General features: G+C 60.5%; 1 protein-coding gene across 2 annotated transcripts in view; it reads left to right on the top strand.

The window, feature by feature from the left end:
- The window catches only part of KCNT1 (potassium sodium-activated channel subfamily T member 1), a 74010-nt gene extending 63702 nt beyond the window's left edge, over nucleotides 1-10308 (top strand). Inside the window, exons 21-30 of one of the 2 annotated variants that reach the window (XM_075716482.1) lie at nucleotides 24-95; nucleotides 381-515; nucleotides 782-893; nucleotides 1560-1661; nucleotides 1782-1865; nucleotides 2252-2380; nucleotides 2785-2805; nucleotides 3605-3908; nucleotides 9606-9690; nucleotides 10188-10308. In XM_075716482.1, coding sequence (XP_075572597.1) covers nucleotides 24-95; nucleotides 381-515; nucleotides 782-893; nucleotides 1560-1661; nucleotides 1782-1865; nucleotides 2252-2380; nucleotides 2785-2805; nucleotides 3605-3908; nucleotides 9606-9690; nucleotides 10188-10308 — 1165 coding nt within the window. The remainder of the gene's footprint in view (nucleotides 1-23; nucleotides 96-380; nucleotides 516-781; nucleotides 894-1559; nucleotides 1662-1781; nucleotides 1866-2251; nucleotides 2381-2784; nucleotides 2806-3604; nucleotides 3909-9605; nucleotides 9691-10187) is intronic. The other variant, XM_075716483.1, reaches the window with a different exon arrangement.
- Nucleotides 10309-12822: the final 2514 nt, after the last annotated feature.

Genomic DNA, 12822 nt, shown 5'->3' with positions numbered 1-12822 from the left:
GCTCTCTGTTGCTCTTCCTCCAGGCCCGAGCACCACTTTCTGGAAGCCATCTGTTGTTTCCCCATGGTTTACTACATGGAGGGCACGATCGACAAGTAGGTGTTTCTGCGTGTGGCTGTGTGGCGATGCCTAAATGTGTTGCATTTACCCCAGCCCAGACTTTTGGGTCATCCCATGAGAAGCCCCAGGGTTGGTACTATAATGCTGAGCCCACCCTTGGCTTCTTGGGTTGTCGAACCCCCCTGGTAGATGGGAGCAGGTGAAGAGCTGGTGGTTGGGAGCAGCCTGGGCTTGCTGTAGCGCTGCACGTCGCAGCGTGCTGCTTCCCTGTGTCGTTTCCAAGGGCTGACCCTGCGCTCTTCTCTTTGGGAACTGCCCAGCCTGGACAGCTTGCTGCAGTGCGGCATCATCTACGCCGACAACCTGGTGGTTGTGGACAAGGAGAGCACGATGAGCGCCGAGGAGGACTACATGGCGGATGCAAAGACCATTGTCAACGTCCAGACCATGTTCAGGTGAGGGGTGACTGCTGCCCTGGCTCCATCGTGACCACTTACCTCTGCTGGAGACAAGACTGGGAGGGGTGCCGGTGGCTGTGGTGGCAGCTGTGGGCAGTGGGACACATCTGTGGTTGGGTTTGCTCTAAGAAAACAGCATCTAATCGGCTATTTCTGAGCTCAGACAGGCACAGGGATGGTTTTGGTCTTCCTCAGGCTTTAAATGCCGGGAGTGCTCTCACTTCTGAGTGAGCTGCAAGCCAACAGGTCTCTTTGCATTGCAGGCTCTTCCCCAGCCTCAGCATTATCACAGAGCTGACCCACCCCTCCAACATGAGGTTCATGCAGTTCAGAGCAAAGGACAGTTACTCCCTAGCCCTTTCCAAGCTAGAAAAGGTAAGAGAAGGTCTTCCCCTGCACGCGGGGCCCGGGAAGTCAATGCTGAGAGTGACTACGTTTGAGCTCCTCAAGGTCCTGTGCTCTTCTGCATGCTGCAGCTACCCGAGTTAGTGTGCATCTACCCGAGATAACCTGCAGCAAATATGTGGGCAGTCAACCTTTGGACTAGCTACCTCCTTCTACATATTTATGTATTTATTCAGTGGCTGGAGTTTGTGCTGCTTTGCCTACTGCTGTGCTGGGCACACTGGACCTCTGAATCAGGTTTAATGCTGTGACTGCAGTAAGGGGGGCAGTGGGGTCACTGTGCTGAGACAGATCTTCTGACAAGGGGGAAGGTGCCCCTGAACCAGGCACTGGGGCATGTGAAAGGGCCCCATCCAACCCATGTCAAAAAAACCCCAACCACGTCTCACACATTTCCATGGAGAAAACCCCCTCTTTCACCCAGTGTAAGGATGCTGTCCTGGTTCCCTCCTGGCACATCCACCAGAAACGCTGCGCTGGTGTCCTCCCATTTTCATGAGTCTTCTAGTTTCTGTGCAACCTGTGCGCCAGGGAGGCTGCGTGGTTTTGCTTTGCTAAATGCCCTGGAAGGACGTGAACAAGCCTCTGCCAACGGTGTTTGCCTGCAGGTGCTCACGTCTCCCTTTCCTTTTCCAGAAAGAGCGAGAGAATGGCTCCAACCTGGCCTTCATGTTCCGGCTGCCCTTTGCGGCTGGGAGGGTCTTCAGCATCAGCATGCTGGACACGCTGCTCTACCAGGTGAGAGCCCCATGGGCTCTGGGTAATGCACCCCTGCAGCTGTGGTCACCCCTTTGCATCTCCCAGTGAATAACCAAGCAAACTTTTTCTCCGGCTTCGTGCCCAAATGTCTCCCCCCAGTCATTCGTGAAGGACTACATGATCACCATCACTCGGTTGCTGCTGGGTCTCGACACCACGCCGGGCTCTGGCTACCTCTGTGCGGTAGGTGCCAAGTCCCTCTGGGTTGAAACCATCGGGCCAAGTCATCGTGGATCTGGTGGGATCTGTCACCCAGCGCATGGGGGTGGAGGGTTCCCCTCTTCTGGGGAACAAGGGGGAGACAACATTGGGCAGAACGTGCCAGGTCATCGCTCCCCTGCGCTGTGTGTGGGGAACCTCAGTGCTACCAAGAGCCCAAGAGCTACCAAGGACCAAAGTCCCCGTTCTGAAGGCTGGGGTTGGAAATGGGCCCTGGTCTTTTTGTGGAGTCCATCTAGCTTTTGGGATTGACACGGCTGAGCTGGGTGAAGCTCAGGAGCAGCCCCAAGGTGCTCCTCAGCGGGCTCTGCACGGCACAGGGCGGTTGATATTTGTCCTCTGTTGCTCAGATGAAGATCACTGAAGATGACCTGTGGATACGGACGTACGGCCGCCTCTTCCAGAAGCTCTGCTCTTCCAGCGCGGAGATTCCCATCGGGATTTACAGGACGGAGTCGCACATGTTCGCAACCTCCGAGGTAGGGGCACGGCGGTGGCGTGTGCCGGTTGCTGGTGGTCCCAGCCGAGCGTCACCACAGAGATGCGGTCCATGAGGCTGGCCGGGTCCGCGAGGCCCCTCGGACCTGGCTGCAGCAGCGGTGGGGAGGAGCGAGGGGAGGGGAAGCTCTGCCTTCGCTTCGTTAGCGGCCCCACGTCTGCGTTACGGTGGCGATGCCCTGGTTCCCCAGCCGGGTCGGCTGGCTCGGGGTAAATGCCCGTCTCTCCGGGCAGCAGCCTGGCTGCAGGCAAGCGGGGGGATTTTCTCGGCACAGCTCTGCAGTGGCACCGAGTCCCCGGGGAGCAGTGGGGGGGATGTGGCACCGCAGGGCTGCCCGTTTGCTGGGCTGACGCTTTATTTTTCCTTCCTTTTCCTCCGCTGCAGCCCCACGACATCAGAGCGCAGGTGAGTGCCGCTCGCATCCAGCCGCCAGGCGCTCGGGCGATGTCGGGCATTACCTTGGCTGCCAGCGTTGCCGCCGGGTCTCCCCCGACCCAGACACTGACCCGCGGGCAAGCGCTGGGCTGGCTTGCGCCAGCGGCTCCAACGGCCACCGACAGCCACCACGCACCTTGTGCTGAGCCACCGCGTGCCTCGTGCCCGCTGTCACCGCCGATGCCGGCACGGCGCTGCCTGTCCCTGCGGAAGGGCGATGCCGGCTGAGCCTCGGCAGTCCGGGAAGACAAAAGTCCTTGGTGCCCTGAAGTGTATTTAACTGGGATAAGGGGCAGGGGAGCGAGCCAAGCTCCATTTTAAATACCTTCGGTTTTCAGCTTTGTAGGAAGCAGCTACAGGGAGCCCGAAGTTGCCATTTAATTAAATGCAATCCGCCTCTTAGAGATGCTTTAAACCGCTTTATTAATAAATTCCTGCTCGCCGGTGGGGATTACTCTATCGGAGATGCAGCGGCACGTCTGCTGTAAGATGGAAGAGAGGGAGACAAGGGCACGGCTGTCCCTCGGGCAGCCCAGGGCTAATCGTGGGCGAGGCGATCTCAGGCGCCCGTTAGACTCCACTCGAGAGTGCTTATCCCAAATCCGCCAGCCAGGTAGTTTTAGCAGTACGGAGCTGATGCGCTGGGAGAGCGCGTGGGGATCAGAGGGAGGATCCCGTCCCACGGGAGAGATCCCACCCCATCGGAGACAGGACAGGCTCTTTTTGGCACACACCCCCCCCGCCCCTCCGTGACCTGCTGGGCTTCCAGTCACAGATCTCAATCAACGTCGAGGACTGCGAGGACACGAAGGACGTCAAGGAGCACTGGGGCATCAAGACCAGCCACCACAGGAACTCGTGCTCCAGCGACCAGTCCGAGCACCCGCTGCTGCGGCGCAAGAGCATGCAGTGGGCACGCCGGCTGAGCAGGAAGGGCAACAAGCACTCCAGCAAGACGGCCGAGTGGATCAGCCAGCAGCGCCTCAGCTTGTACCGGCGCTCTGAGAGGCAGGAGCTTTCCGAGCTCGTCAAAAACCGTATGAAGCACCTGGGCTTGCCCACAACCGGGTACGGTAAGTGCCGTTCGGTTGCGCTTCACTGTGGTGGTGCATCCCACTCGCGGGCTCCTCAGGTAACCCTGTGCCGAGCCTAAGCCCAAGCTGAGCCTAACCCCGCGCCGAGCCAAATCCCACGCCGAGCCTAACCCCACACCAAGCCGAACCCCACACCGAGCCTAACCCTGTGCCAAGCCTAACCCCACGCCAAGCCTAACCCCACCGGGGCTGCCAGGCGCAGCTCTGAGCAGTGCCTCACCCCCCAGCTTGCTTGTGCTTCTGCAGACGAGCACGTCGAAAGCTGGGGTCCCACAGCGCAGAGCCCCCTCGCCTGCCACCCCCCCAGCTGACTGCAGGCAGCCACCCCCGTTTCGGGGCTCTGGGACAGGCGGGAGCTGGCAGCGGCAGAGTAACTCTCTCCCTTCTGCCTGCAGCTGGACCGAGCGCTGCCGTGCAGGCTTCGGGCGCGATGCCCCGCTTGCCCCCCGGCTTTCTGGCCGCGCAGAAACAGTGGTTCAGGACACGCTGCCTCCAAGTCAGCAAAACCCTTCTGCCCGAGAGCCCCCGTAGTGCGGCAGGGAGAGGTGAAGCCCCGTCAGCTGGCGCAAACCCCTCTTGTTATAGGCTTTAATCCTTCATAAAACTCTTCCACGGAAGACATTTCGGTAGCTGCAGGGCTGAGTGGTTTGCTTCATTGCGTGTGAAACCAGCGTCTGCGGCTGCGATGACCCCGCACGGCCCCGGGCGCCCGCAGCGCGCAGGGTCCCTCCGTGCAGCCGCATTTCTCGTGAAGCTTCTCACCTGCCCGTCGGTGCTGGCGTCTGTGTCCGGACGATTCCCCACCCCTTGGTTACGACAAAGTCTGTAGCCCACGGCTTCCTTGGTTTGTTTGGTTTGGGTTTTGTGGTTTGTTTTTTTTTTTCTTTTCTTTTTTTTGTTTATAAGTCATCCTGTGCTGCTGCCTGTTTGCTCCATCCTCGAAGAGCGTCCGTCCGCCCCGCGCCGGCCCCTGCCCGCATGCACACCGGCACCGCGCCCCAGCCGGGCCGGGAGCTGATTTTGGGAGGCGGGGGTTGGATTCCTCCTCTCCCATCTTGGCTTCTCCCTCGCAGCCCTTCAGGCATGTGAAGGAGGAGGAGAAAATATAAAGAAATGCAGCGCAGGAGGGGGTTTGGAGCTGCCTCCCCGGGGAGGGAGGCCGGAGAGCCGGCTTGCGGCAGGACAGAGGGGCACAGGGCACGCCAGGCAGGGGCTTGCAGCCCTGCATCCCCCCCTCTCTTTTTTACCCTGCATCACTAGCCCTAAAAGTTTCTGCTGCTTTTTCTGGGGGACTTCCAGCTCTCTGCAGCTCTGTTGCAAAGTCCGGAGGCACAGCCGATGGCATTCTCTGCCTTCAAAAAGCTGTTTTACGCAGCTGCCGGGCGTGGGAAGCTGGGAGACGAGGTGCACCCCAAAGCACAGCCCCGCGCACCCCAAGAGCCGCCGCAGCGCGTGCCGCTGGCGCAGGGCACGGCGCAGCATCCCCTGCAAGCGCAGGCAGAGGTTAAGGCAGAGGCGGCTTCCCCGCCTGAACGGCGTCGGCTGAGGGTCCCGAGGGGCTGCGCTGCAGCCAAGCCCCACCGGGATGCTCGGGGCACCGTTGGCCGGGTTAGCGGCAGTTTGCATCCTTCACCCGGCCCAACCGGCAAATTTGGGCTGGAGCAAACCCAAGGGAGCTCTGGCAAGCGAAGCGGCAGCGGGGGGGGCGTGCAGGACCCGTCTCCCGTCGGGGCGGGAGGGCAATGCCTGGCCGGGAGCAGGGCGTTGGGCACGGCGGGGGGGACCGGCAGCTCCCTGGCCCCTGCAGCACGTCTGCGGCCAGCTCTGCCCCCGGCACTGTGTTGTCACCGTGTGTCACCGTCAGTGTCTGTGGACACCCGTGGCGTTTTGGAAGAACACGTTGCTCTGCCTTCTCCCCCTTTCCTTTTTTCTTTTGCTCATTTTATCGCTGCAGTGCAGGAGCTCGTCTCTGATATTTGCCGAATCATGGCTTGCTGACCTCTCTCTCTCTCTCTGTTTATGTCTGTGCCTTTCCCTGTATGTTCTGTAGAGGATGTAGCAAATTTAACAGCCAGTGATGTGATGAATCGGGTAAACCTGGGATATTTGCAAGGTAATTCCCTTTCCCTGGGAGTCCCGCGTGACTCATGGCGTGCAGCGTACAACAAGATCATGCCAGCTAAGCCCAATCCACACCCTTGCCGGTTTTCACCTTAGATACCCGAGCCTTTCAAGCACTAATTTGTTGGGTGGCGTTGGAAAACAAAAGACCGTCCTGCGACGGTGGTTCAAAACCAGGGCTCCGTGAAGTCCTGGAGATAAAAAACCCAAGGGACCCTTTTTTTGTAGCTGAGCTCTTACAGTGAAATCACAGCCCTGTTCTTAAAACAAAAGCCGCCCTCCTTTGCTTTGCAAGTTGGTTTTGGGCCGTAGAGCCGGTGGCAATTCGAGGCGGGGATTCGCGGGAGGCCAAGCGCAGCGGAGCTGCCGGTGCGTGCTGCGAGGTGATGCCGGAGCTGCTGCGCCAGCCCCTTCGCCTCTCAGCTGCACGTGGGTCAGCCCCAGCTCGGGGGCAAGGCAGCGCTCGGAATGCCCTTCGCAGTCCTTGGGTTGCGTTACTGGCCAACTCTCCGGCGTTCGCAGACCGTGTTTTCGAACCGGGGAGGTGCCGGGCTCGGCGCGAGGCAGCAGCCGCGAGTGCCGCCCGTGCCGCAGATGCCCCGGGGCACCTCGCTGGCGTCCGCGGGAGCTGCAGCGTTATCGCACCTTTACACAGGGGTGTAAAGGGTGCTGGCGAGGCCCCTTTTTTTACCGCGGCAGCCCAGAGATTAGCGGTCGCCCAACCTAGCTGTATTTGAGGGTTCGCTAGCCCATGCTTAAGGTGAAAAGTTGGCATTTTCCTCTGAACCGTGTCCTTCACCAGAGAAGTAGCCCCAGCCGGGGCTCATGGAAGCCCCACGCCAGCAGAGTATATTGCCAGCCGAAAAGCTGGGGCCGAGCGAGAGCCCGTGTCGTGCTGCGCGGGGGCCCAGCACCATCAATTTACTCCCTGCTAAGCCAGGAGCCCCCACGGGCGAACGTCCGACATGGTGGCATCGCTGCCGGGGGCTGCATGGGGGTGAGAGCTGGAGCTCAGTGCTGTCTTCCCCTCACCCACACCCCCCCCCCCCCCCCCCCCCCCAAAAAAATAAAAATTGCCGGAGGGTGCTGCTGGGCTGAGCCCTGCCGCTGTGCCGCAGGGGACGATATGGCAATATACTTGGTGGGTTTAGCAGCGCCTGGCTCGGCTGCATGGGGTCAGGAAAAGGTGCTTCCATGGAGCAGGGCAACCTGCCGTGAGCCAGGGCCCTTCCCCGCCTCCCCCCCGTCATGGCAAACCCCCGTGTCTCCCGTCGGATCCCAGGGTCTCTGTGCCACTCGTGTCCCAGCATTGCCACCCCCTGTCCCCGCCTCGCTGTAAGGCTGGGCACTGGGACGGCCAAAACTCCAGGGACCAGCCGGCGCCCGGGGCTGGGCACCCCGGCAAGGGTCGGGGGTCCCGCACAGCATCTCCCTGCGGGCGGTCCCGGTCCTCCGCCAGCTGCAGCGGTGGCCTCAGAGGTGCCAGGGAGATCTCTGAGCAGCAAAACAAGGGTCTCGCGTCCCCCTGCAAGCGCCTCTGTGCGCGGTACCGGTGCGGGCCAGCCGTGGGGATGCCCCGGCGTCCGTCTGGATGTGTGCTGGCCAAATGCAAGGCGAAGGCAGCCCCGGAGGGGACCTGTTTGCATCCCTGTCTTGAGGCTTGAGCTGCTGTGGCTCAGCTCGTGGCTGGTGAAAAGCTCCATTTCAGAGGTTTCACCCAGTCCCGAGGCCGAAGAGCAGCGGTGCTCCTCGCCCGCGGGCTGGCTTGGCCACCCGCCCTGTGCCCGCGGCAATCGCGCACCTGCGGGCTCCGTTACGGCAGGGGACTCGGCAGCGCTGCCTTGCACCCCGGGATCCGCTCCGGATCGCGGCTGGGGCAGGGGGACCGCAGGGACGGGGTGGCGGGAGCGGCAGGACAGGTCACGGGGCGAAGCCCCGAATTAACGCCTGTCCCCGCAGCCGGTCCCGGGTCCCGCTGCCCGCCAAACCAAGCTCCGTTTGTCCGGATCGTGCACCGATGCTGCTCAGAGGGGCCTTTCTGATAGCCCGGAGAGGTGTCCCAGTGACAAGCCTTGCAGCGAGCTGGTGTCCCGCCGCGCTCATCATGCTGCCCCTGGCGTCCGTCTGTCCGTCCCCTCTCCATCCTGTCCCTCCGCACCCGGTCACTCAGTCTGTAAATGGTGTTACTTGTCGCAGCTTCCACCCCCTCCCCGGCCACCCGCAGCCTTGCACCCCCATCCATGTCACCCATGATCTTGTTCTCAGCTATTTCAGAAAGCGCAGGGTCCCCCCCCCCGGCCTCGAGGCCGCCCGTTCACCCCGCGCAGCACCCATGGGTGCAGCTCTCGGTGGCCCGGAGCTCCCTCGGCAGGTCACCGTGGTTCAGAGCTGTCCCCGAATGGCATCGATGGCTCTGAAACTCCACAGAGGCAGTTTCCCTTGGGCAGGAGAAAGAAGCAATCGTTGAACTAAATCCTCTTGCTGGATGATGCTAAATTAAGTGATTCAAGAAGGGGAGAAGTGGGCAGAGCGTTCGAGTGGCCCGGGGCGGGGGTTTGGCTGCCCTGACCCGGTGGTTGGAGTCGCTGTGCTATACCTAACGTGGCAAGACTAACCTGTTCCCTTTTGTGCACTAAACCAAGGTAAGACATCTTTTTTTTTTTTTTGGGGCGGGGGGAGCAGAGATTTTGAAGAGTTACATCTGCCGGTCCCCTGGGCTGTGCCGTGGTGGGGGAGCGGCCGGGGAGGCAGGGAGGGAGGTTGCAGCGATGCTCTCGGTGCTCTCCCGGCGGCAACGCCGTTGCCCATGGCCTCCCTCCGTAAAGGGACTCATTTGCTGTCCTCGGGGACGAGCCGTGACCCCTCGGAGCCAGGTGCTCGGGGACGCTGCAGCGGGGCTGCGGGAGCGAGGGCCGGCGGGGCGTCCGGCGGGGTGTCCATCGGGGTGTCCGTCGGGGTGTCTGTCGGGGTGTCCAGCGGGGTGTCTGTCGGGGTGTCCATCGGGGTGTCCGTCGGGGTGTCTGTCGGGGTGTCCAGCGGGGTGTCCAGCGGGGTGTCTGTCGGGGTGTCCATCGGGGTGTCCGTCGGGGTGTCTGTCGGGGTGTCCGGCAGGGTGTCCATCGTGGTGTCCATCGTGGTGTCCATCGGGGTGTCTGTCGGGGTGTCTGTCGGGGTGTCCATCGGGGTGTCCGTCGGGGTGTCTGTCGGGGTGTCCAGCGGGGTGTCCGTCGGGGTGTCCATCGGGGTGTCCGTCGGGGTGTCTGTCGGGGTGTCCAGCGGGGTGTCCAGCGGGGTGTCTGTCGGGGTGTCCATCGGGGTGTCCGTCGGGGTGTCTGTCGGGGTGTCCGGCAGGGTGTCCATCGTGGTGTCCATCGTGGTGTCCATCGGGGTGTCTGTCGGGGTGTCTGTCGGGGTGTCCATCGGGGTGTCTGTCAGGGTGTCCATCGGGGTGTCCATCGGGGTGTCCATCAGGGTGTCTGTCGGGGTGTCCATCGGGGTGTCCATCGGGGTGTCCGTCGGGGCGTTCCTCACCAGCCCTTTCCCCTCCTCTCGCAGACGAGATGAACGACCACCAGAACACCTTGTCCTACGTCCTGATCAATCCCCCCCCGGACACGCGGCTGGAGCTCAACGACATCGTGTAGGTGCTGCCCCCACCCACCCACGGCCCCCGGGACACGGAGCCACTCGGCCGGGCTCCCCCCCAGGCAGGAGCACTCCCCGTGCCCCCAGGCCTGCCCCACGGCCGGGGGCTGCCCCCCGACGCATTGCTTGCTGTCATTTTTCATCAAGACCGGGGGGTTTTGCCTCCTTCCCAGGCCATCCCCCCCTCCCTGCGTTGCCTGAGCAGCGCCCAAACCGCCCCAGCTTTGCTCATCGCCGCTCCGACCGGCAGCGCAGAGGTTTTTTTTTTTTTGCCCCTGGCTTTTGCTGCTGTGCAGCGCCAGGAGAAATAACTCCTAATTATTTTAACAGCTGCCGCACCGCCGCGAGCAGCAGCTCCCAGCACAGCGCCGTGGGGCGTGCCCCGGCCTGAGGGATGGGCCAGACCCCAATTTAGGGGGTGCACGGCTCCCTCCTGCCGTCGGGGAGCGGGGAGGGGGGGTCCCAGCGGCGTAACCAGGCTGTGCCCCGCAGGTACCTGATCCGCTCCGACCCGCTGGCCCACGTGGCCAACGATGGCCACAGCCACAAGAGCAGCTGCAGCAACAAGCTGGGCCCCTGCAACCCCGAAACGCGCGACGAGACCCAGCTGTGAGCAGCCGCCCCGCGCCCCTGCGGGCTCCGGGGAGAGGTGGCGAAGAAGAGGACGGCCAGCCGGAGAGGAAGGCTGCTGCCACCCATGGGTGCCTGTCGTCCCGGGGGAAGGCGACGCCCAGCCTGGCTTTGTGCCGCGGGAGGGATGCCCGGATGGGACAGCCGGACAGCCCGACGGCCGGCGGTCGTACGCCCCGTGGCTTTTAACTTTTTATACAAATACCGCAACTAGTGAGAAAGTCTTCGCTGGTGCTGGTGGGACGTGGCTGAGGCCAGGCGACAAATGGCCCTGTGCAGGCGGGAGGACTGCGTTTAATATCGTCCCCAGGCGATGCAGGGCGTTTGCATTTGATGGGGCTTGTCACTACAGGAGCAAAACTGCACCGAAACCCTCCTCCTCCTCCTCCTCCTCCTCCTCCTCCTTCGCCAGGCATCCCCCGGCGTGCCAAACTTCTGCTCTTTCACCCAGCTCGTGTTCTTCATCCTCTGTTGGCTTTCTGTTCTGGGCGTCGATGAGAGGAGCGCTCGGAGCTGTGCCGGGAGGCAGGGAAGGACGCGCCGGCGGCCGTGGGACGGATGAGATGGGATAGGACGGATGGGGTGGGATGGGACGGGGCGGTGCGGCCCCCTCCGGTGCCATGACCCAAACCCAGGTGTCCGAAAGCCGTGCCATCCCTGCGGCAGTGCCGGGCATCACACGTCGCTGGTGGAGCTGGGCTGCCCGGGGGGGACGCGGGGGGACGCGGGGGTCCCCGTACCGGGCGGTGGGACGGGGCAGGCTGGCCGGGGACACGCACCGTTGCGTGTTGTGGGTCGGTGTCTTGGCTCAGCCCCTTCCCCTCCTTCCGGGGCAGGTTGGGGCCGGGACATGGCTCCCCTCCTTCCCCTCCCTGCCTCATGGACCGGCGGCACCGTTAGAGGCAGCGGGTTCTGCCCGCCGCCGGCCCCCGGCAGCTCCGTCCGTCCGCGCTCGGCTTTGTAACGCGGGAAACCCACGCGTCCGAGCGGCTTCGCCCGCAGCAGAGGTGCGCGAGTGTACAGGGCAGCGGGCAACCATACGCCACAGCACAGCCTACGCTGGCCAACAGCTTTCCGGCCGCACCGGCCGACCCCTGGAGACCTCGCGATAGCAGAAACGCGAGATGTATTTTCCATCTTTTTTTTTTTTTTTTTTTTTTTTTTGCACACTTTACAACATTTATGCATAAAGGTTTCATTTGCCTGCCAAGTGAATAACTGAGTTGTTAACTTTATATACTTTTGCATTCACATATTAAAACTCCAATGTGAATTTTTTTTTTTTTTTTTTTTTTTTTTTTTAAAAAAAGGAGAAGCCTGTAAAGCACAATGGCACCATGAAATCCCAGCAGCCATCCCGGACTCACTGCCAGCTGAGTGGTTTATTACCATTAACATTTGCCGTTCATTCCCCATGATGCCCACTCCAATAAAAGTTGTTTACAACAAAAAAAAGAAAGGGAAAAAAAAAAAAAAACCCCACCCACCCAACCAAACCTGTTTAAAATTGCACTTTTTAGACAATTTTAGTTGGTGAGATGTGCCGGGGCAGCCCGAGCGGGGACGTGCTGCCCATCCCATGGGAAAAGCAGCGCTGGGGGGGAAATGTGAGCGGCAGGAGGATGCCCGGGGTAGGGGCAGGACCCGTCCCGCCACTGGCGTTGCCTGCGGAAGGTGTTGAGAAAGCCCTGTGCCTGGATGGGGTTTGGGGACAGTCTTTTTTTTTTTTTTTTTTTTTTTTTTTTAATTATTATTTTTTTTCCCTGATGTGCTGGCTGTGAAGCCCTGGGCAACCTGCACCAGGCACCGCCAGCCACCGGTACGTCTTGGTAAAAGCAATGAGCCCGGCCCTTCCACTACACTGAGATATAGGCACAAACAGAATGGTCTCTGATGGTTTTTTGGGTTGATTTGTTTGGGTTTTGGGTGGGGTTTTTTTTTAATTATTAATTTTTTACCTGTTTGGTTAAGGCCGGTACATGTTCTATTTCTTTCCATTTGTAGCTCAGCATGCCAAAAATATCATTTAAAATAAAAAAAAGAAGTTGTTTTAGGCTAAAAAAAAAAAAAAAGTGAGCGCAGTTGAAGCACAAAAAGCACACGTTGGGTTTGTGTTAATTGAAAGCTTCAAGATGCTCAGATAACTCCAGAAATGCCTCGTCAAGTGTTAACAGATTTAATTGCCTAGATTTCAGACTGATGATTTCTCCAGTCCCCGCTTCGCTTTCAAGGAAGAGTGGAACAAAGCAGTATTACAGGGTTTGGGTTTTTTTAAAAAAAAAAAAAAGAAAACCCAAGCAGCATGGATGACGCGATTATCTGCACGCATGTAACTACTCAGAACATAACAATTTTTGATTTTTTTAATTTTTTTTTTTTTTTTTCATTTGCCTGGCTGCTGGGGGCTCCTGCAGCCCCGTGCGTCTCAGCTCAGCCCCCTGGCCCCCGCGTGCCAAACGCCGCAGCCCCGAGCACCCGGGATCCGAGAGTCCGGGGT

This window comes from Pelecanus crispus, chromosome 9 (assembly GCF_030463565.1).
Source record: "Pelecanus crispus isolate bPelCri1 chromosome 9, bPelCri1.pri, whole genome shotgun sequence".
Lineage (NCBI taxonomy): Eukaryota > Metazoa > Chordata > Aves > Pelecaniformes > Pelecanidae > Pelecanus > Pelecanus crispus.
Note: the sequence above shows the minus strand (reverse complement) of the source record. Positions and strands in the feature narration are given on the sequence as shown.